This window comes from Epinephelus lanceolatus, chromosome 14 (genome assembly GCF_041903045.1).
Source record: "Epinephelus lanceolatus isolate andai-2023 chromosome 14, ASM4190304v1, whole genome shotgun sequence".
NCBI lineage: Eukaryota > Metazoa > Chordata > Actinopteri > Perciformes > Serranidae > Epinephelus > Epinephelus lanceolatus.
In genome coordinates, this window is record NC_135747.1 from 27,387,403 (window position 1) to 27,410,449 (window position 23,047).

The 23,047-nt window shown below is 42.4% G+C and overlaps 1 protein-coding gene across 4 annotated transcripts in view; it reads left to right on the top strand.

Annotated features, from left to right (window-relative positions):
• Positions 1-23,047, top strand: part of myo16 (myosin XVI) — a 141,248-nt gene that overhangs the window by 78,862 nt on the left and 39,339 nt on the right. For all 4 annotated transcript variants that reach the window (XR_004501212.2, XM_033617373.2, XM_078174548.1 and 1 more), the window contains exons 14-26: positions 47-152; positions 1,337-1,454; positions 3,290-3,437; positions 4,084-4,201; positions 6,723-6,840; positions 7,567-7,638; positions 9,548-9,689; positions 10,366-10,438; positions 14,225-14,377; positions 16,440-16,640; positions 18,311-18,386; positions 19,436-19,632; positions 22,037-22,117. Coding sequence is in view for 3 of the 4 variants with exons in the window: in XM_033617373.2 (XP_033473264.1) it covers positions 47-152; positions 1,337-1,454; positions 3,290-3,437; positions 4,084-4,201; positions 6,723-6,840; positions 7,567-7,638; positions 9,548-9,689; positions 10,366-10,438; positions 14,225-14,377; positions 16,440-16,640; positions 18,311-18,386; positions 19,436-19,632; positions 22,037-22,117 (1,603 nt within the window). In the remaining variant the exon portion in view is untranslated. The remainder of the gene's footprint in view (positions 1-46; positions 153-1,336; positions 1,455-3,289; positions 3,438-4,083; positions 4,202-6,722; positions 6,841-7,566; positions 7,639-9,547; positions 9,690-10,365; positions 10,439-14,224; positions 14,378-16,439; positions 16,641-18,310; positions 18,387-19,435; positions 19,633-22,036; positions 22,118-23,047) is intronic.

Here is a 23,047-nt window from a genome sequence, read left to right on the forward strand (position 1 = left end):
CCTGAGGAATGAATGACATTAAATCTGTATTTTTCTGTCTCTCCAGTGGTGAAAGTGGTTCTGGGAAGTCGGAGGCCTGTAAGCACATAGTGAGACACCTGACAGCCCGCTCCAGCCCCAAAGGCTTTGTGCTGGAGCCCAGAATGAAACACGTAAGTCTGGACCTGTCAGTGTTTAAGATACCCTTTTATTTTACGCTTGAAGCAGTCGTCAGGCTGAGCGTCCTGGAGGCTTATATGGCTGAGGAGCACGTGATGTAACCACAGTGTCCTCGGCATGACTCTTGAATCCTTGTTACTTTCATGCCATTGTGCCTTTACTTGGATTTGTAACAAAAGGCAAAACACCCAAAAATTATCTTACAGCAGACATCTGTGCTGTTTTTCATTTCAAATTTTCTGCTCTCCGCAATCAGCCCTCATCGAGAAACTCATGAATATTTGTGTGTTCTTCAAAGCGAGGCACTGACTGAATCTTACATCCATTTCTCCCTGCGCTTTTTGTTCCTTCTCTCATGTCATCTGTGATCAAAAATCAGATAGCACACAGTGTGGTGAGGTGGCGGTCATAACTGTGTAAATGTACCCCGCTGTTCCTCTGTCTCCATGCTGGGGGAGAGAATAGGTGTATGGATTAATACACCAGAAAATGGGGCTTTTTGCTGGTGGTGTTTTCTTCTCTGCTTGATAGTTGATGATTTGTCAAAGACACCATTTGAGCATGTGTTTGATTGCATCATCAAGATTTCCATTAAGATGACTGTGTTTCTTACGTTGTTGTTTCTTTGGGACAGAGAGAGAAAATTGTTTGGGCATTATTCTCAGGTGGCACTCCATTTTCCTTACACCTTACAGCCTGCCGAGGGAGTATTGGTTTTAAAAACAGTAGCAGTTTCTAATTTTTTGTTTAAGCATTTGGGCAAGATCAGAATTTATTATCCTTCCTCGTTTTGTATATGAAAAGAAAGGGACGCACTTTCATTACTGCTTCTTGTTACATTCCCCTTGTGTTTCAGATTGTGAGATGTTGGTGGTGCTTAACACATGATTCACTGCTCTGCGCTCAGTCTGTCAGTTGCAGTGGGTAGCCTGGGATTGCAAGTGCTGTGTTCTGATGAAGTCATCGTTGTGTAGTCGATATCTGGGTCAGCTCACTCTCTGATCATCCAGAGGACACAAAAATTACTGAGGTCCCACATAATGGATGCATATTGACATCTAGTGGCGGAGAGTGGAATGGGAGCAGAACTCCATTCATTAATTGTAGAATGAAAAAGATGTGCATAGGATATTCTGACTCACTGGTAATGTTTCCTTTATTTTGGTAAAATATTCAGGTTAACTGTATCCTGGAGGCCTTCGGTCATGCGAAGACTCCCAGGAACAACAACTCAAGCCGCTTTATTAAGCTGTTGACCATCCAATACTGTGACAAGAGGAGGACACTACTCAGAGGTAACATACATGTCTGCCAGTGGAAACTTATTGTACTTTCACTTTCATAAAGTGTTGTCTTTATTTCACATGAGAGACAGCAGTTGAATGAAAAGCTGATAAGTGTCAGAACATTCATTCTAATCACTGAATCATTCACTTAAAGTCTATAATCTTGTTTAGTTTTGCTACAACTAACATAAAATGTTTGCTTCATTTTTTTTAAATCCACACAATTTATACTTTATTATTCAAATCGGTGATCTCAAAGTGGGGTCTGAGGACCTAAAGGCATCTGTTGTTCTTTGTCATTCATTTTAATTATCATGATATATTTTTTTAACAAAAGCTTTCATAGTTCAACAGATAGCACTCTAATCTTTGAATCTAGAATAGTTTGTAGTTTCCATTCCAATGTAACAAATTGTATGTTACTTAGAATAATCAGAAACTGCATTTTATTTTGCCTGTATGCACTAAGAGTAGAACATTTCACATTTCTCCCTATATGTGTGGGTGTGTATGTTCTTAAATGCACTACAGATAAGCCCTTTTCTCTTGATTTTCCTCTGATGTTTCATTAACCTTATTGATGATGGCGGCATGGTGGTCTAGTGGTTTGCATTGCCGCCTCACAGCAAGAGGGTTCCTGGTTCAAACCCAGGATTGGGAAGCCATTCTGTGCGGAGCCTGCTTGCTCTCCCTGTGTCAGTGTAGGCCTTGTCTGGGTACTGGTTCCTCCCAATCCAAAAACATGCAGATTAGGTTAATTGGTGACCCTAAATTGCCCATGTGCTAATGTGAGCATGAATGGTTGTCTTTAGCCATAGACTGTAGACTAGCCATAGACTGTTAGCGACCTGTCCAGGGTGTACCCCGCCTCTCGCCCAATGTCGGCAGGGATAGGCTCCAGCCCCCCCTGCAAGGTCATCATTATTAATGATTATAATAATGATGATCTTTATATCAATACTGATTTTCAATTGCAATGTGTTTCACAAAAGACAATACCATACAACATAAGAAAAACAAAAAAAATTAAAAGAACATTATACACAGAAAATGCAATAAAATGAGAGATTGAACAAAGCACAACATTCAGTTAAAAAAAAAAATATGTATACTATATAATATCATAGAAATGCCTGTCTGTACAAGTGTGTTTTTAAAAGCTTTTTAAACTGATGTAGCTGATTTGATACCAATGGAAGTTTAAGTACAGTGTCAGCTGCATTATTATTTAACGGGCACTCTGTGTTGAGATGGTGCAGATATTTTAATACATGTCTAATATACAGTATTTAATACATTTCCCTTGTTTAGATTTGTGCTTCACACAACTAAGACTACAGAAGTTGCAAAAAATAGGTCTAATGTCTAATTATTCCAACAGACATAAATAAGGTGGTCCACGGTGTATTCTGTATCTTGTCAGGGGTGTGTGGCTAAAAAAACAATTGAGAAGCTCTGATTTAAATATATGAAATATTTATTGCCAAGAAACCTGAGCAAATAGTTGTTGTTTTTACCGTGTGGATCTCTAGTTTATGATGATAGTAAAAAGATCAGACATAAAGAGTTCAAATATACAGTACACACTACTACTGTATGATGATGTAGAACAGTGGAAGACCTGCAGGGGGCAGTAAAATGACATGAGTCTACTGTCGCAGTGTCTGTATTTGTGCTCCATTTTTACAGCCCTGTTCACCTCATTTTACCCCACCTTAATTTGATCAGTGAGCACTGGCCATTGAGCCGAGGCCACAGACTGAATGTTCAGTACCATCATTAGCACTGTTGAAATGCAATTGACACACCTGTTATTGAAGCATAAAACACATCTGATGTTTAAGCTCGAGTTTACGCCCACATGCTGGAGAAGTCTCGCCTGGTCCACCTGCCTCCTCACCAACACAACTTCAACATCTTCTATCTGATGGCGGAAGGCCAGTCGGCGGAGGAGAACAGCGCACTTTACCTCAACAATGTCCTGGCTCATAGGTACGTGGCTGTATATAAATGGTTAATAAAATCACAGGTGATATATATTAAATATACTGATGATATACATTCATATTTGAGATCCTCAAGAGAGAGAGTGTGTATTTGCATGTCCATATGTGCTCATTTATATGCGTGTGCATCTCTTACTTTATCATATTTTTGTTTGTGTTTGTGTTGCACATCTTTACTCATGTGTGTCCTTACATGTAGAGTGACAGTGTGATTGTGGGTTACTCTTACTGTTCTTTTATCTCCCGTACACCACCAGAGTGATAACCACTGACCTGAGCTGCACTGTTCTTAAGCCTGAAAGTACACTGAACTCTCTGGCATCATTCCAACCCATTGTGTCTCCATGTGTCTTTGCTGGGTGTGCGCGATCCAGTTCTGCAGATTTAAAACCCTGTTTGCTCTTTCCCTACCTCCCAAACACTGCTCTCAGCACAGTGTGACCAGGACCGTATGCACAAAACCACCTCGTAAATCTTTTGGTTCTAGGTCTCTCTCATCCAAAGATATGCGCATAAATTTCTGCTGAGTACACGGGTAGATGTTTGGGACCGGTGCACCTGTACACTCATCAGAAGACACACATTGCCTTTTATGTTTATATTGTTCTTGTGATTGTCTGTCCTTACTCTAGGTATCTAAGTGGGGGACTTCCAGGGGAGAAACCTCCAGTAGCTACAGCCTCTACCCAAAGCAGGGAACGCCTTGCAGCAGTCAAACAAGCCTTGCGAGCCCTGGGATTCAACAAGCAGGTATTGATCGGCAGCGCATATGGCTTCTGTAGAGCCTGTTTATTCAAATGATATTGACAGCTGGGATCATTCAAAGTGTTGATGTCACAGATTCTGAAGTCGCCACATATGAGGTCACTGATGAGATTTTACCCAAGGTTAGTGTGTAAGTGTGTCTGAATCACGGGGCTGGATCCTCCAGAGGATGTGTCTCTCACTTCACAGAGAGCAAATCTAATGTTGAATTTTATAGGCTGTTCAATTTGTAAAGTCAAATATAACAAAATGTATGACCCAGTAACACCTGGTAAACAACGGCATGGTTGCACGTAATTTCCAAGTTGAGGAGGATAAACCACGCCCCATTAAACAACTGACTGCTGCATAATTGATTGTGGGATACTGAGGAATGCAAAGGACACAACAGTGTGTCCTCCCAGTCCAGGCACAAGACGTATTTGAAATGAGACGAGCATCTTCGGCCTGTTCTGTATGTAAAGTTTCTGTATTCATCTTTCAGAGCAGCTCAGCAAACCATCATGCTATGGAAAGATAAAGTGGAGTTATAGCGTCCAGAGCACAGAATGATGTCACACTACCTGTCTCTTGATGTTATGTAGAACTGCACGTGCCTGTTAGTACATGTGAGTCCCTGTAAGTGTATCCCACCAGCTAGTTTGTGCACTGGGCTCATAGGGCAGTTACTGCTGATATCAGTTTCTGTATCTGTGTGAAGACCATCCCACCCATGGATGTATAAAGAGAACTGGGTAAAGTACAGTACCCCGTTCATTCATGGGAAAGTTGCTCAGTGTCGCATGAAGCCAAAAACAACATTCAAATGCCGTGTATAAAATTACCTGGATGATCAGCATTGCTTCCACACCAGTGGGCCCATACAGCGAGTGCAGTAGAGACCTCTGCCAGCTGAGCCAGCTACCTCCAGTTGAGCGCTTAGCTAACTTGAAAGGGAGTAAAATAATTTAATTGTGCATTATCCAACTGACACTCAAAAAAAATGTATCCACTGATTTACAGACATCTCTTTCACAATGAAAGTCTATGGGAAAAAGGCTTTTTTTGGCCCAATGGCATCACGTGACTGACTTAGAAGTCGTATTTTCACCGTTTGGCCACTATGCAAAACTGGCTTCAAAGTCGAGCATCCTTCCAGATCTGCAAGTAAAAGTAAATGGGAACCTAAACACAAAACAGTTAAAATAAGGGATACATACATAAAATATAAAATATAAAAGAAAATGACACAAATAAAACAATCATTGAAAATGAATAAACTGAATGTACACAGGAAACTAGTAAATGTATGTGCATAACGATAAGTATAAATATGTAGAGGTCATAGCTGTAACACATTAAGTGACAGTGTATAAACGGTAAAGTGATGATGATGGTAAAATGTGGCTTTTATTCAGCCAGTCATGTGTGGATTTCTTGGATTGGGACTCATCATGTGTTCCAATTAACAATCTACAGACCAAATGAAATGTGTGATCCAATGCAGAAGACAAGGACCTTGATTTATACATGCTGTGTGCATGTAGGGTGCTGCAGTGTGTGGTACAGTCCGTCCTGCGCGCCACCAGCCGTGTTCCCAGCCCATAATCGTTCTATTCTTAGATTCCCAGTCAGCATCTGTCAGCAGTGAGTGACCAACATCTCACCTTTTAATCCAGCAGCAGTCAATACACGCAGGCAAGGCCTCGGGGACGGAGAGAAGGAGAGAGAGCGATAGATAGTCTTATATCAGAGGGCACCGGTGTCCACTGGATAAGAGAGAGAGACTCCAAGGGACTGAAAATGGAGGAGAGGGGGAGTCGGAGTGGAAGTGATAGACCACCCATTGGTCTCTGTCTAAGTCTAATCAGGGGAAGACTCCCAGTCCAGACCCAAAGGTCAATCGTCATTAACGCTCCCTATCGCTCCTTTTCTCTCCCTCGCTCCCTTTCTTCTCCTTCCTAAGCGGGGGGGAGTCTCTCTGTGTATAGAGTGTCAGACAGAGACTAATGCTTGTGTTTATCTCCCAGATATCAGCTCCAATATCCTGCCTTGCGAGAGTGCACACGCAGACATATTCATACACACACACACACACACACACACACACACATGTACAAACACACACCCTCAAACACGAACATCCCCCTCTCAGAGATTCAGAGCAGTGGGTAATGGGGTATTCCATTAAGCGCCCTCTACTCAAGGGCAGAGAGGAAGGGAGAGTGGGACGGAGGAGGAGAAGTGTGTGAATGAAGGGAGGAGGGTTGATGCATCATTTGGATTTTCTATTTGTGCATTTATTATCTGTTTTAAAGGGATTTGTTAACATGAATAGATATGAATATCCCCAGTCCTGTTCTTTTTTTAAAGAGGTTAGGATCATGAACAATTTCCTCAGCAAGGGAAATTCATGTTTTTGATTGCACCAATATTTTACTCATTTCCAACTGCTGGTGGATAATATTTATTTCCTCTTTCTCTCTCTCTCTCTCTCTCTCTCTCTTGCTCTCTTGTTGTCTGCTAGGAGGTTGACTCAGTGTTTGTGCTGCTATCCGCTGTGCTCCATATTGGGGACCTACGTTTTACTGCATTGACAGATGCCGATACAGCCTTCCCCTCTGACTTGCAGCTGCTGGAGAGAGGTCAGTGCCTCCCGTCACATGACCGCGGTCACATTTCCACCCTGCATGGAGGTGGAATCAGGAAGGAGGGGTGCATCACACCCACCGTTCTTGTTTACCTTGTCGTCATCGCTCCTCCGTTTCCCTTTTTTGACTTCTTGCCAGCATTAGCTAAAGGCCAGGCAGTCACCTGTTTGGTAAGCTGCATTTTCTGCCACGGTGAGGAAAGAGTCCTCTTTAACATCCACTTTCCCGCTACTGGTGTTTCTCTCCTTCTCTCGCTCCCTCATTTTGCAACTGCGACATTTGCTCCTGTGACCCCTGACCTTAGTGAGATGGTAAACAAATGACGGCAGTGCCTGAACGGGAAAGAGACAGTCGTTGTCAGGGGGATGTGATGTCATGGCTAGTGACATCAGCAGAGGGATTCTGGGCCGCTGTCACCTTGTTTCTGCTGCTTGTTTATGTGTTTTGCTCAGAAATCCACTGATGACTAATTGCTGCCAGCCCTACTGATCGATTAAGCAGAAGTGATCTGAAGCAGAGCTTGTTGTGCTGGCAGCATGATATCATCATCAGAGCAAGACAGAACACATCTATTTTTGGAATGTTATCAGCGCTACCTCTCTGACACGGACATCCTCGCATGTCATGATTAATGCTGTTATTTTGATGTTTGATGTCACTGTCAGTAATTCTGCCTGTTATTTTCCCCCGCCTCTTCCTCTTCTATCTTCCTCGGCACAGTTGCTGGATTGTTGCAGGTGTGCTCCAGTGACTTAAGCACCGCCCTCACCTCTGACGTCCAGTACTTCAAAGGTATCCACTCACCAGCCTTCGCCATCACTTGGCCCTACATATTCCAAGCACATAAGCAGATTCACCAGATTATCACTGGAGTGATTTCCAATGCAAAGACTTGTAGGGGAAAAACCTCAATGCTGTCTTCATTACAGTAATGTCAGTCAAATGTGTTTATGTGGGACTACAGTAGTAGTAGAATCACATTTTCCTAATTGGGGAAAATAGATGGGGAAAAGTCGCATTGGGAAAAAATGTATTTTCTGTAACAATAATAGCTCCAGATGGTCAGGAGGAAAGACTTTTTGAGGCTGAAAAACATATACATATTGAAGGGTTTAAAAAAACTGTACACAATATATTGGCTTATATTTATATTTTTAAAGGGACAGTTCACCCCCAAATCAGAAACACATATTTTCCTCATACCTGTAGTGCTGTATCAGTCTAGATTGTTTTAGTGTGAGTTGCTGAGTATCGGAGATCTCAGCCCTAGAGATGTTTGCCTCTTGTTAATAGAACTAGATGTCACTTGGCTTGTGGTGCTCAAAGAAATACTTAACAGCAATGTCTCTTTACAGAAATTATAATTCGGTTCCTCAAGATAATCTACAGCAGAGCTTAGATTTTCTGCCCAAGCCCAAACCCGTGGGCCGGGTTGGGCCATAATTTCCCGCCACTTCCGTCAGGCTCGGACGGGTCGGGCTCCTCATAATAGACCTAGGCTATGGAACCAACTACTTGTCACATCTGGGGAGGGGCAGCGCCACTGGCCGCGCACATGTGAGCTGTCAACGGTGACAAAGTGTCGAGTGTACCAAGTGCAGCGTGATACTGGTATATGACAGCAAAAAGACGGGGACCTCAACACTTAAGAGGTACATGACGATGGCTTGCCATAGAAAGAAAGACGAGAGTCAGCCCTCAGTGTCCACGTTCGTATCCTTAAAAAAGGTTAAAGGGACGGGATGGGCCAGGCTCGGACAGAACATGCACGGACTCGGGGGGGGGGGGGGGGGGCTGGATGTTTTTTGGGCCCGATCTAAGCTCTAATCCACAGACCTGCTTGTGAGAGGTTTCATGTTGGAACTACTTTCTTTCCACTGAACTACACCCACCAACTGTCTCACCGCACAGAAGGAAGCATGCATCTACAGTACTACTAGCCCACCTGGCACCACTGAGCTAGCTGAAGTTACAGCTCAACCAAGAAGAGTGAGCCTCCCAATTAGTAGGTGCACGCTTCCTTCTATGTGGTGATACGGTTGGCGGTTGTAGTTTAGTAGAAGAAAAATAGTTCCTACACGAAACTGCTCACAACAAAGTCCGTAGATTATCTTTAGCAACTGGGTTATGATTCCTTGAAAGAGACATTTATGTTGAGCTTTACAAATGTTTGTTGGCGCTTTGAGCACCACAAGCTGAGTGCCATCTAGTTACTTAAGAGAAGGCAGACATCTCAGTGGCTGATATCTCCAACACTCTGCAACTCACACCAAAACAACTGATGAATAGCACTACAGGCAAGAGAAAAAAGTATGTACTATTGATTTGGTGGTGAAATGTCCCTTTAACATAAACATGTGTTTAAAGGACTCCTTGTTGTGACCAGGGTTGTACAGTGTAAGACATTTTATAGTTTCATAGATGCTCTCTGGTGCTGAACTGATACAATAGCAACAGTACAGCATTTATTTTTAGATTACATCAATAATTACAGTGGAACAAGCATCACTGGATAGTATTGGTACTGCAAATTCTCAGCCAATATGTGTACAGATGCTGAGATAAGCTAAAAATGGGAATGTATCAGTCTTTTGCATGCATTGGGACATATCAAAAAAATAAACCATATAAATACTGTACTATCACTCTGCTATCGGTTGACATGTTAAGAAATCGTGTTGCCATGTCCCTTGTGTGTCAGGTGACGTGATCACTCGGCGCCACACAGTGGAGATGTCAGAACAATACAAAGACCAGCTCGCCAAGGCCATCTACGGACGCCTCTTCAGCTATCTGGTCAACAGCGCCAACGACTACCTACAGGGACAGGATGACAGCATAGGGTACAGCTGTGTGTGTGTTTCTGTGTGCATGTGTGTGTTCCAAGGAGTTTTTTTTTTTTTTTTTTTTCTCCTCTCAGTGTTAACCGGCAGATGAATTTCTGTGGAAGCCCAGGGCATTGCTAACTGTTATCACAAACACTACCAATGTAGCGTATCTGTCATCACACGAGTGCAGTCTCTCATTCAGGGCCTCCGGAGTGACAACACTGATGTCGTGACATGACGCATAGCTTAGAGTAGAGGTTTGTAATAGTTTACATTGCATGACATGCACAAAATGGAAAATACTCAGCAACAAGGTAGAGATGGAACACATACCCGAGGTTTATGTGAAGGTTGCGCACACAAAAATCTTAAATACACACTCACGCACTCTCTTAGGTGGAGGCCAATGGAATCCTTGGTGTTGTTGATGTTGTGAAGTCTTATCGCAGTCTGTCAGATAACCCATGCTCCATCTTCTGGAATGTGTTTGTGCTTTGCCTTTTTGACACACCAACCACAGGACATAATAAATTTGTCAGCCATAGTACTCACTATGCTGGCACACCTCCTTCAGACACACACAAACATAATTCCTGTCAGTGACGCAAGCAAGCAAACAAGTTCTCTCACTGATGCTGGAGTAAAAGTGGTGTAACTTAATGCATGCTGTCCGTCTGTTATTCTCTTTCAGTGATCCTGCCTTGGAAATTGGGATCTTAGACGTCTTTGGGTTTGAAGAATTTCAGAGGAATGGATTTGAGCAGGTGGGAATATGCTTATTTGATTAGATTCTCATTAACCCCATGAGTCCCCCCTGTGTTCATCTTCCCTTGAAGCCCACAGGTTGCTTCTCCTAATCAAGCCAAATGCATTTAAGGCATTCCCCGTTTAACGTCATTGGCTCAGAAGGCCATCCTGGGGCAATAGAAATCCCTCTGAACACTATGTGATATTGTAGTTTCAAACAGATCTTAATCAAATTGCGAAAATATTTGGGACCATTCTCTATTTTAGGCCGGACCTTTTAGTCTGTACTGTAATGAATGAGATGAGGTCTGTGGCTGACTGTGGCGTGATTTTCAGCTGTCCTCAAATGAACTGACGGCTGACACAATGACTGCTCTGTGTGTGAGATGTTGGAGTAATGGGGACCTTCAGACCCGTGTGTGTGTGTGTGTGTGTGTGTGTGTTTGAGTGTGTGTGAGCATGTATGTGAGAATCTTATTTTTAGATGAAAGAGTTTTGGTTAAATCACAGTTTGTTCTTCTTTCGAAATCAAATCTTCAAATAAAGTTGCTCCAAACTGTTTTTGTTTGACGAATAATTAAAGGGACAGTTCACCCCAAAATCAAAACTATATTTTATTCCTCTTACCTGTAGTGCTATTTGTCAGTGTAGATTATTTTGGTGTGAGCTGCCAAGTGTTGGAGATATCAGCTGTAGAGATGTCTGCCTTCTGTTGAATATTATGGAACTAGATGAAACTTGATGTTGTGAGTAGTTCCATGTAGGAACTATTTTCTTTCCACTAAACTACAACCACCAACCGTATCACAGCGCAGGAGGTCATGCATCTACTCATGAACGAGAGGCTCGTGTTTGTGACAGCGGGAGATAATAGCGTCCTCCTTGGCTGAGTTGTAATGTTAGCTAGCTCAGTGATGCTAGGTGAGCTAGCAGTAGATGGACGCTTCCTTCCACGCTGTGATGCAGTTTGTGGGTGTAGTTCAGTAGAAAGAAAATAGTTCCGACATGAAACTGCTCACAACAAGGTCTGTGGGTTATCCTAAGTAATCAGGACATGGTTTCTGGAAAGAGACATTGCTGTTGTGTTTGTTTGTTTTGTTTTTTTGGCATGTTGGGCACCACAAGCCAAGTGCCATCTAGTTCCATGATAATTGAGGGAAGGCAGACATCTCTGTGGCAGATACCGTATCTCTTACACTTGGAAACTCACACCAAAATAATCTAAACTGATGAATAACACTACAGATAAGAAGGATTTTGGAGTGAACTGTCCCTTAAACATTTGTCACATTGGGCTGCATTGCTCATATTATCACTTGAAACTATCAACATCAATGAAATTACCTCAATTTTTCAAAGTAAAGAAAGTCTTTGCCACTGTTTTGGTAGAAGTGTTTAATATTCATCAGTAAATCCATCTTGTATTACAGCTCAGTGCACTAAAGTGTGAGCCTGACAGTAGCACACTAATCGCTCCTTCTTCCAAGAGAGGCTGTGAAATCCTGCATCTAACAAGTTTCAGACTGGCTAACATAGTTTTTCCTTCTCCAAAGCATCATACAAATCATACAACATCTACATGTGACTGCACAAAATAGTGTGTTTACTGAGAAGCAGTGACATTTTTACAGGAATTGATCTTTCAAATGTGGGAATTTGATTTGATTCATAAAAAATAGGAGTCTGGATTTTCTGTTTTTCTTGTTTTTGTCAGTTGTCTTTTCCTCCACCCCTCATGTGTAGACATTTGTGTATTTTGCTGTGTGCTTTTGTACGTACTATGCAAACAGATGGATCAGGGTGTCTGTGATGCTTGGTTGTTTTCGTTATATCAGTGTGTGTGATTACACTGCGTAGTGTACAGAGTACAACCTGTAGCTCACCTCTTATGGGCTGTAAATCTGTAAATCATGTGCTCATCAAGCATTCACTGTTAATAGGCTAAACCTTTGTAAGACCAGCAGAGACCAGGATGACAAGTCTGTATATCACTATCTGTGTGTGTGTGTGTGTGTGTGTGTGTGTGTGTGTGTAGGGTGTCTTGGGGTTTAAGTCATGGTACTCAGGAGGCTAAATGCTTATTTCTGCTACCCAGAGCTTATGTTTCTCCCATGTTGAACTCCCAATCTCCCCCCAGCTTTTATTAAGGCCAGTGTGTGTTTGTCTTTGCTTGCGTGCCTGTATGTGACTTTGGTTTGCGTGTGTGGCGATGAGATGTCTGTGGAGTTAGTCTTTCCCTGGATGGCCTCTAATCCAAGTGGAAGCGAGGGATTGCGTGACCTTTCCTCCTTCGGGTCAAGGAGAGTGCAAGTGCCAGAAGGGGAAGAGAGGGGAGGAGGCTAACAAAACTGGGAAGGGGAAAAAAAAAGGCGACGCTGTCTCTGGCAGGCGGTGGCATCGCCCGCCTCTGTCCCCCAGACATCTTCCCCATTGTTGCTGCTGTCTGAGCTGCCTATTAATAATCAGCCCGTTGAAATCACACACATTACCCGCCACCCACAGACAAGAGAAGAGGAGGAGCGAGGTCTGGATAAACAAACTCGATGATCTCTTACAGTAGATGTGGCACGTCAGTGACAAACGAGCCCTCACACTTTTGATATGTTTGTACACACGTTCAGACACGTACACAGACAGGCTCCACATGCGCAGCAAGATCAGGGTCATTAGTGCTTGTTAATTAGAGCTGTGTTTGTCAGGGGTGTGTTGTACCTGCTCAGCACTTTGCTAATGAGCTAACTCAATCAACCACCTGCTGGGACTAAGCCTTTAATATACTCAACTAGCTTGAAGACAAAGAAAAGACAAACACGGATGAAAGAAAAACAGGACCACAGCCGACGGCACCGCAGCACAACACACCTCTAGATCAACACTTCTCAATCAGCGGGCTGCAAGAAAATGTGGGTCATGGCATTGTTCCGGTACAATCACATGACAGCGCCCAAAGAGAAAAACTGTTTATTTATTTCCACACCAACAAATGAACATTCAGTTCCTTCTGTGACTGGATAAACAACATCACCCCGAAGCTAAGGGCTACGGGCTTTATTTGAGCACAGCATCAGTACTTTCACTTTCAATTTATTTGTCAGCCTACAAGATTCATGTTTTTATCACATGGCTACATCTGTCTGGCATCTATTCTCGTGTAAGATGCCATGACGTTAAGACTACAAAAGATAGAAGCATCAGATCTCGGGTTGAAAAGAGGGACACAGTACAAGAATGACAAGTTCATTCCTAGACTACAACACTTTAAGACTTTTTTTGTATTCTGCTCTGTGACACATTTGGGTTCAGGAGAAGTTTAAACAAGTCTGCTGTCCTGTGTTGTTCCTCTTCATATTCTGTGTTCCTTCTCACTACATCAATGTGACAAGTCACACTTGAGCCTCCTCTCCAGAGCTCTACATGCCAGGCAAACCCATTTGCTTCGCTGTGATTTCTGGGTTAGGAAGAGTTCATGTGTCCCAGCAGGAACACTTTGTCCGTATTATATTGTGATAGATAAAGACCCTACATAGGGACATCCATTATTTTGTATACCATGCATGAGGTGTCCCTGTAAACAGCTTTCATCATTTTGGGGTCAGGTGTGTTATACGAGTAGTCGGTTCATTCATGCCCCATTGACCTCACCGTTGGTGCCACAGCAGCGTGTGTTTGATTTGTATTTGAGTACATTTGTTTGCTTTCAAAACAAACACACAGCGCCGCCCGTCTCTGAGGAGGAATTTCATGACGTGCACTAAAGTGTGTGTTTACAGGTTGAATGTGTTTGTGTGTTGTGTACATTCCAGCTGTGCGTGAACATGACCAACGAGCAGCTGAGGCAGTACGTCTCTGAGGTGCTATTCCAGCAGGAGCAGGCTGAGTGTCTGCAGGAGGGCATCGCCATGGAGACCCCATGCTCCCCCAGCAACCAGCCAGCTGTTTTGGACTTCTTTCTTCAGGTGCTGTGTGTTGCTGGTCTGGACCAGTCCAGTTTGATGTGTCATGATGTATTTCAACATTGCAAGGCCCACACAGAGCTTTGACAAAAGCATTAAAATCACATGGCTTAAAGATGTAGAAGTTAACTTTTGTTTAAAAAAAAACTTTTAGTCATATTTGCTGAACCTGTCACTTTATCCTGACAGTAGTACAAGAGGCAGATAGTCTATTTGAAAAATCATAAGTCCTTTGCCTTCTCCTTGTGCTTCTAATGGCCTTAGCAGGATTTCAATAAACGTGAACAAAATCACCTGATCGGAGCTGAGGAGTCTCTAGAGCAGCTGTCAATCACTGCTCGTCATTTTACAGCTAAACAGTACACTAAAATACATTTCTGAAAGGGGGAAAATCTTGATTCATTTTTAATCACCTTTGCCTAGTTTGACTGCTTCACTCAAGCAGCAACCTCCAGGCATGAAAAATGAAGCAAAAAAACAGCAGTTCATTGAATGGCCACTTGAGGCTGGCTCCAAAACAGGGTAAATTTCCTGGGGCACTTATTAGCTCACCTAGGAGAGCACTCGGCCCATGTACAAAGACTTTGTCCTTACTGCATTGGCCATGGGTTCAATTCTGGCCTGCAGCCCTCTGCTTGCCCTCCACTGCATGCTGAACCTCCTCTCCTTCTGCCCTCACACTAGCAACTGTCCTATCATTTAAAGGCAAAAATGCCCTAAGAAATATCTAAAACATTCCCATAGACATCTATGTTGAAGTGCCCAACTTTACAGCAGAAAGAAACGTGATTGGCCTGGTACAAAAACAGGTTTTCGTCCCGTGAATTTTTTTTTACATTTTTATTAGGACCAAAGTTAGTAAATTTAAGGGTGGGGCTGCTCCTCTACAGCTCCAACCTCTCCCCCATAAATGGTGGCTTCTGACTCCAAAAAACCAAGAGAGCAACAGCTGAAGTGCTAAACTCAAGGCTTCAAAACAGCAGTCCACAAACCCATGGGTGATGTCACCGTAACTACATCCATTATTTACGTAGTCTGTGGTCTTAATGCAGTTCAGGCACCCTGATTGACATGATCGACAGCTGCATTACAGACTCGTAGGGGTGACCACCATTAGTCCTACAGTTCGATCTAAGGAGCCTGCCAGTCGAATCGTTGCAGTGGCGGGAAAATGTGGATCATTCCATTCAGACTGGGTGCCAAATTTCTGATTTAAAATAGAACTGCTTGGTTTTGCCCTATAAACCATGATATATATAGCCTTTTTTTTTTCTTTTTTCTTTTTTTTGTTGATATTTTTTGGGGCATTTTTCGCCCCGATATATAGCCTTTTTATGTGTAAATGTATTAATCAGATCATTCATGAGAGCATAGAACTAGCAGAGCGCTAAATCTTTTTTTAAATGTATGAATGATTCTCTGTCAAAATCAGCAGGGAGAGGCGCATAGAAACAGCTGCTTGCCTCTCGCAGGGCCAAAAGTTGCATTTAAAACCACAAAAAGCAAGCAGGTTAAGAAATTGACCTATGTGACGTGTTCCCTCCGTCTGTCTATCGATCTCATCCTTTACGTTTCAGTACTATGGGCAGTGCCGCACCTACACTCACACCACCTACACACAACAAACAGCGCTGGATGGAACGCTTCCAATTGAAAAATAAATCCAGAAATCCTGACCAATAAGATTCAACTATATAAATTCTCAGTTGGGAACACCCCTAGTGTGAAAACTGGTCATGTAAAAACATAAACTCAAACCTGAATATGGCTGGTAGGACTGGTGATAGGCCAGTGCTTAAGGTTTGCACCATTAAATTGCAGTATGACCCTGGTTGACCTTAATTGCATGTTGCCCTTTCATCCCGTGTTCCCTCTCTTTCAATAATGAACAAAATGCCCAAAACATCTAAAAAGAGGAAGATGACTGAAGTTATTTGGTATCAGAGGGACAACTCTACCCTACAGGGATCAACAAAAATGTCACGATCAAAAACAATTTAGTAGTGTTATTATCAAAAGTGCTGACCCTAAATAACATGAGAGCTTCTGCTTGTTCCTCCTCCAGAGGCCTCAGGGACTGCTGTGTGTGTTAGATGAGGAGAGCCAGAGCCTGCGGCCATCAGAGCAGACCCTGTACAAGAGGCTGTCGACCCAGCTGGACTCCAATCCAACTCACGGTCTCTCGCTCACGACGAAGGATGGCAACGGAAATCCCCCACCCAAAGACCAGGGACCAGCGTTCACTGTCAGCCACTATGCTGGACAGGTCTGTGTGTATTACAGAAACATGTATCTGTGTATTTAGAGTCGGTGGGGCTGGGCAGAATAACATAAAAACTATATCATGACCTCTAAAAGGCAACTGGTCAGTGGATCAACCACCATGTTACAGCACAGAGTACTGAAAATTGTGAACTTTAATGACAACTTAATGTAAAAATAATGCAGTTTACTGCAGATCTCAATCAACAGAGCCTCAACAAACTGCCAGATAATACACAGAAGAAGTTATCAAGCTGACCCCCCGTGCTCCACTGCTAAAATTAGGGTTCCTACATATTTTCCATTTTAAAATTCCATACTTTCCAGACTCAAATTTCCACACTTCTCTGTAGATTTTTCAGACCATATATCCATTATCCCTCGGAAAACTTGCATTTCCCATTGCGACCATTGAGTCCACACCTCTCCGCTGAGATGGACACCGTTCCTCTTTCAATTATCTGCTATAGCCCTCACTGTCTCACACAGTGGTAAACATTTTGGCTGCACTGGCTGTGTTGTGCTTGTATGATTAGTTCATTTTTGGAAAATTGGAATTATTTGTTAAAAAAAAAAAAATACAGAATGGGGGCAATAGACTGAAAACACAAATTTTCCACACCCTCTTTTTTTTTGCATACTTATTCAAACCTGAAAATTACTTCAGATCAAATTTTAATATTTTCCCATACTGTGTAGGAACCCTGTGCAATCTAAATTAGATCCATCATCTTTTATCTATAATTATTAATTAACATTAAACTGGCTTATTCAATCAACATTGTGTCTAAACTTGTCTATGTAACAAATTAAATTTCCCTACAGGTAAGAAATGATTAAAAAATAAGATTTGCTATAGATTATATCGTGCTTGTGCAAAGGTGGCAAACATGTGACTGTAGGCTGTCTCCTCTCTACATCAGAAACCTCCTGACTTTTCTAAAGCCAGTTAACCAGTGACAAAAATAAAAATGTCTTTTATTGAGATTGAAAAAATAGGCGACACTTGATTTAAAAAAACCTGCTATAATAGTTCCATTTATCGTTCCTAACAAGCACTATGCGGGGGAAAATTGAGCTGCCATTGTTGCCATAATTTGAATAATGATTTTCTTTAGAAGACGAGGTAACGATTGTCCACGCTCAATGTGACATTAAAAAAAAAAAAAAAAAAAAGATATTCTGTCACCACATACAAGAAGATGAAGGTTTTTCAGCAAAATATTTTTTATTAAGGTTACCAAGGCTCCTTGAAAAGCTCTAAAGTTTGTGAATTTGAGGTTAAAATAAAAAACAAGGCCTTGGAAGTTTTTGTAAGTAAGTGAAAGTGCTTGAATTTATATATTTTGTGCAAGAATGTTAGATTCTGTAAAGCCTGCTACTTCTCAGTACAAATATTCTCTGTTGTATCAGTAACCTTGATCCATGACACGTCCAAACTGTGACGTGCCAGGTCCTTGATTTGAGGGAGCTGGGCCTGAAAAGTCCATGAAAAGTCCTTGAATTTGATTTTAAAGAAGGTGTGGGAACCCTGTTTTATGCCACCACATTTTATAGCAACAAAAGCTAGTTTGGTGCTTTTAAAAAGGTCAATCTAACTAGTATTTTTTTTAATTTTCTGTTGCCTATGTGATTAAACACACTGTATAAATGTATGATTTGTTTTTCCCTCAGATTTCATATGACCTCACAGGATCGCTCACAAGAAACAAGGACTCCCTCCCTCAGAATCTCCTGTTTACGATGAAGTGTAAGTACCCAATGAATAACACGGGCATGAGCACATTGTGGCGTCAGAGCACACTTGATCACAAAGATGCACTCTTGTTTAAACCAACAGCACACAGAACCACTCTTTGTCTAAGTGTGGTGGTGTTTGTATGCGTGTGTGTTTCATCCCATATGCAGCAGACAGCACCGTCTGTGTGTATATTGTCTATAGAAGGTGCCAGATGTGGGGTGTTGTGGTTAGCAGGACACAGGCAGTCGTTGTGTGGCTGCCAGGCTAGCCTCCCATCCAGCAGCCTAATTGCTATAATTTCCATGATGAGGCTAATCTTCTGAAGGCTAGCCCTTCACTCACACTTGGCTGTTGTCCCTCCATCTGACCAAGTCGATGCGTCGCTGCCATTCAGTCCCACACACTGGCATACGCACTGCGTGGTCACTTCTTACGGATGTCATCCCCTCCCCACTTTAATTTTAAGCCTTTAAGCTAACCGGAGTGCAGGGGGATCTATGTAAGTCTATATTCAGGTGGTGGCAGTGATTGCTTTAAATGAAAAGACAATTGCCCTCGGAGCTGTGTGTAATTAAGTCCTTAAATGAGTCCAGGACTCGTGTTTGTTTTCCTTTGCTCGGTACGCCTACCTGCCATCATCCTTTCCCCTTTCACTCTCTCCATCTTTCTCTCCCTCTCTCCCAGCCTTTCAGATGAAAGCCACACGCCCACGTTCACACACATGTTTGGCTTTCTGAATGAGCTCATTGTTGTTGTGGACTGCTCCACGTGTTGTCGAGTGGCATGGTCCACCCCCTCTTGTTGCCTGACTGATTGTTTACATGGAGCCCAACTTTATGCCTTCTCCCCTCCCTCACTCCTCCTCTGATGCCTCTTTCTGTCCTTGTTTACATCCTCCTTACTGTTCTTCCTTCCTTTCTTTCTGTCTATCTGTTCATTCCACCTTTCCTTACTCCCCTCCGCCCCCTTATTTCCACCAATGCTGTTGCTTCTTTCATCGTCATTTTCCTTCTTTTCTCTCTCTCTTTCTTCCTCTGTATGTGCTTTGTGCCCGGCAGCCAGCGAGAGTGTGTTACTCCAGCAGCTCTTCCAGTCCAAGCTGACTCAGACTGGTTCCCTGGTGCCAGCAGCCCAGAGCCGTGCTGGGTTAAGGGGGCCTAAAGCTGCCCTGTTGCTTCACAGGATGCCATCAGCCTTTTTTGTCACTGCCAACACTGTTCACCAACAGCCCCGGAGGTACCATGACCTTACCAAGGTATAGTACGCTGTTCACAGAGGGGTGAGTGCATGAGCCACACATGCAAGTCTGCTGTTGCAATAGCTACGGCCAACTCAATAGTCAACATACCGTCATACAACAGTTCATAAGATATCCTACAAATTAGCGTCCTTTACGTCCTCACTGTAAAGTTACAGAGGTTAATTTAGGCAAGTAAAGTTGCTGTGGTTAGGGTTAGGGAAAAGAAACATGGTGACGACATACCTTAAAATAACTTCACTTAAAGTTCACACAGTTCCAAACACCTGTCTCCTTGGAAGAGTCCCAGTGGAATGCCTGTGTTTGGTGAAGACAGACTGTCCACTCTGTTATTTGGAAGCAGTCAGATTGGATTTGTGTGTCCAGACATCAATCTATCTGCTTACTATGATGACAACGCAGGCGTCATCACAGCATCTACATAGCAACGCTGGTGATACAGCTTTCCAACGTGGAAGCATGAGAACAAAAGGTCCTCCGAAACAATTTAGTTTTCCGTCTGTCCACAGACTGTTGTTGCTCATGTTGTCCTCTTTAGCACTTTGCTGGTAGTAGCATGGATCAGATCAGCACTTCCATCACTCTGGATTTGATGTTGTTTTTTTGTGCTGTGTTCAAAGACACTTTGAGATCCAATTCAAGCATCCAGAGCGTCCAGACTGAGATACATCTGTAGAAATCCGATTGGAATCGCATTTCAATCCACCTCCAAATGTGGTGTGGATCAGATTTGCAAAAAGCGCATCTCGCATCGTTTTTTGCTGTCCAGATTTCCTAAAATCACTCTGGATACAATCTAGATATGCCAAAAAGAAGCCATTTGGGCTGGCAGTCTGAACAAGACCTTGAGACAGTCAAGGCCCTGATGCAAATCACAAGGAGTAGGCTGAAACTCCAAAGGCCCATTAGTTCAAAAACGGAAGACCATACGGGAAATCTCAGAAATGAAGAGGCTAACACATATAGTTAGAAACGAAGAGACCAAGTATAAAAGACATTTGTTTACACAGATGAATGACATAGGAAGCCATTAATTAATTCATGAAATTACTTAAATTCAGATGACAAAATAAGCTGCAAATGAACAGAGACAGAGCTTGGGAAAACAAATAAACATAGCCTATCGCCCACATCTTCAATGAGAAACAGAAACACACGAAACCCCCTAACGACCCTTTAAGTTAATTTATAGCCTATGTGGATGTTAGTATTTGCGTGTGCATGCATGAGTGAATATATTCCGATGTATATAAATGTTTGTAGCAGTAGGTTTTTCTTCCTTTGTTTCCGTTCATACGTAGGGTGTATAAAACACATAAATAATAATAACAAGCAAATTAAAATAAATACATTGGATATTTTGCAGTTGTACTGATTCATGAATTTATAGTAATATAAAAATACATTTGAGCATCAAAGGATGTTGAAGACCATGTTCATTTTCTGGCTATTAAATATATTATCATTTTGCAATTGATGCTCATACAAGCTTTTAAAACTGGATAATAAAATATAGGAATTATTGAGCTGAACAAACACAATCAGTGACAATCAGTCACAAGCTCTTTGTTCCAACAGAACAACTGATTGCTGTGCTGATCAATGAAAAAACAGGGATGGTATTTTTGGCACAAAAAAAGAGTCTAATTTAAGCTACTTCCCACCACAGTGCTATATATAAACCTCTGGGAATTGGATTTGCTTCAGATAGAGACTTCACAAGCATGCATGCATGCACAGTCATGTGATCACATACTTCTTCTATGACACACAATCATAAAACCACAAATCACACAACTGATAAAGATATTCTAAATATTCTTTTTTCAGTCCTTCCTCTCCCCTCTCTCTATCTCTGTCTCCGTTTAATTTAATGTTTTAGAAATCATGTTGTACTGGTGGTGCACATGTGACTGGAAAGGCCTGCTGGTTGTGTAACCTCCTGGGGGTCCTGCTTGCTGTCTCTGTGGCTCATTAGCCATCGAGAGAACAGGCTTACATAAGACCCCTTTCACCTCCCAGATCTGTCCCAGCAGCCTTATACGGTAACATTAGGTAATATTGCAGTGCTATACTGGGTGTAAAACAATAAATAAAGACAATAGAAGACGATAGATGCCATGGGCCGGGTTGGGCTGAAAAGCACATGAAACAGAATAAATGGGACTGATAGAGAAGTGGTCTAATGGGACTCTTTAGTGTGCTTTGCAAACATCGTCCACAGAATCAAGACAAAAGGTTTTTTCAAGTCTCATGTTTTGATCTATAGTCAAACCACGCAGCCTAATTTGATGTTAATATGTAATGATTATGTCGTAATGATTCCATATTCCTCAGTGGCCACTTGAAGTAAGATGCGGAGCTATCTCATAATTTTTCCTCTCTGTGTTTTCTCTTTCAGATCTTGAAGAAGAAAGGCTCGAGCTCCTTCCTCCAACGACTAGAGCGCTGTGGGCCCATCACAGTGGCTGTCCAGCTGAGGGTAAGAACCACTCCCGTCCAGTGTAGTGTATGACAGGGTCAGGCCTAATTCTCTGAGACATAAACCATCATGCTTGGTTTTATTTTCCATAACAGTCAGTTAGTGTTTGGTACTGGACGTTCAGTTTGTATGTAGCATACATTAGGTTACATCCTGTGACCCCAACAATCTGAGTAGTCTATTTATTCAGACTATTTATGTAGATATACGGAACAACATTCTGGAACATGAGTTTTATCTGCAAAGTTTCTGCAACACAGTAGTTGTTGTCTATCAGCAGTAGCATGCTAGTCAGTTTAGCCCGCTTAGCCAGGGTAGGCCTGATAAATGGTAGAGTGCTTGACACTTTTGATGATGTTCACTCGACAGAAATGACGTATCTCCAAGAGAAAAAGTGTTGTACACCTGGAGATTTTTGTTATATCATGGAGATTATAGTCTTCAGTTCACACTGACTCCGACCTGCACTCAGCTTCTTTGTCAGCAGAAGCAGCCGTGTGTCAACCACAGCTACTCTGGAGTTGAGAGAACAGAGGCCAACCAAACTGCTTTCACCAGGTTGACTGACAGGACACATTCACTGAACCAAAATTCAAATCAGCTCCATTGGAAGAAATCAACATTGTTTGTAATTATTTTTCATTGATTTTATTTCCCATCTTACTGACTGTAGGCGACAGAAATAGTCTCGGACTGTAAAAAAAATGCAGGGTGTTTTACCAAGGAGACAACTTTGAAGCTTTTGCTGAAGCTGAAATTGAAAATGATGCGCAACCGTTGAATTTCTGTTGAGAGACATTCATCAAAACTGTTGAGCGCCCTACCATAAATCAGGCTTAAGTCAAGCTCAGTAGAGCGATTTGTGTCTAATGAGCATGTTGACTCATTCGTTAGCACTTCAGAGCAAGAAGGTCCTAATCTGCAGGGTGC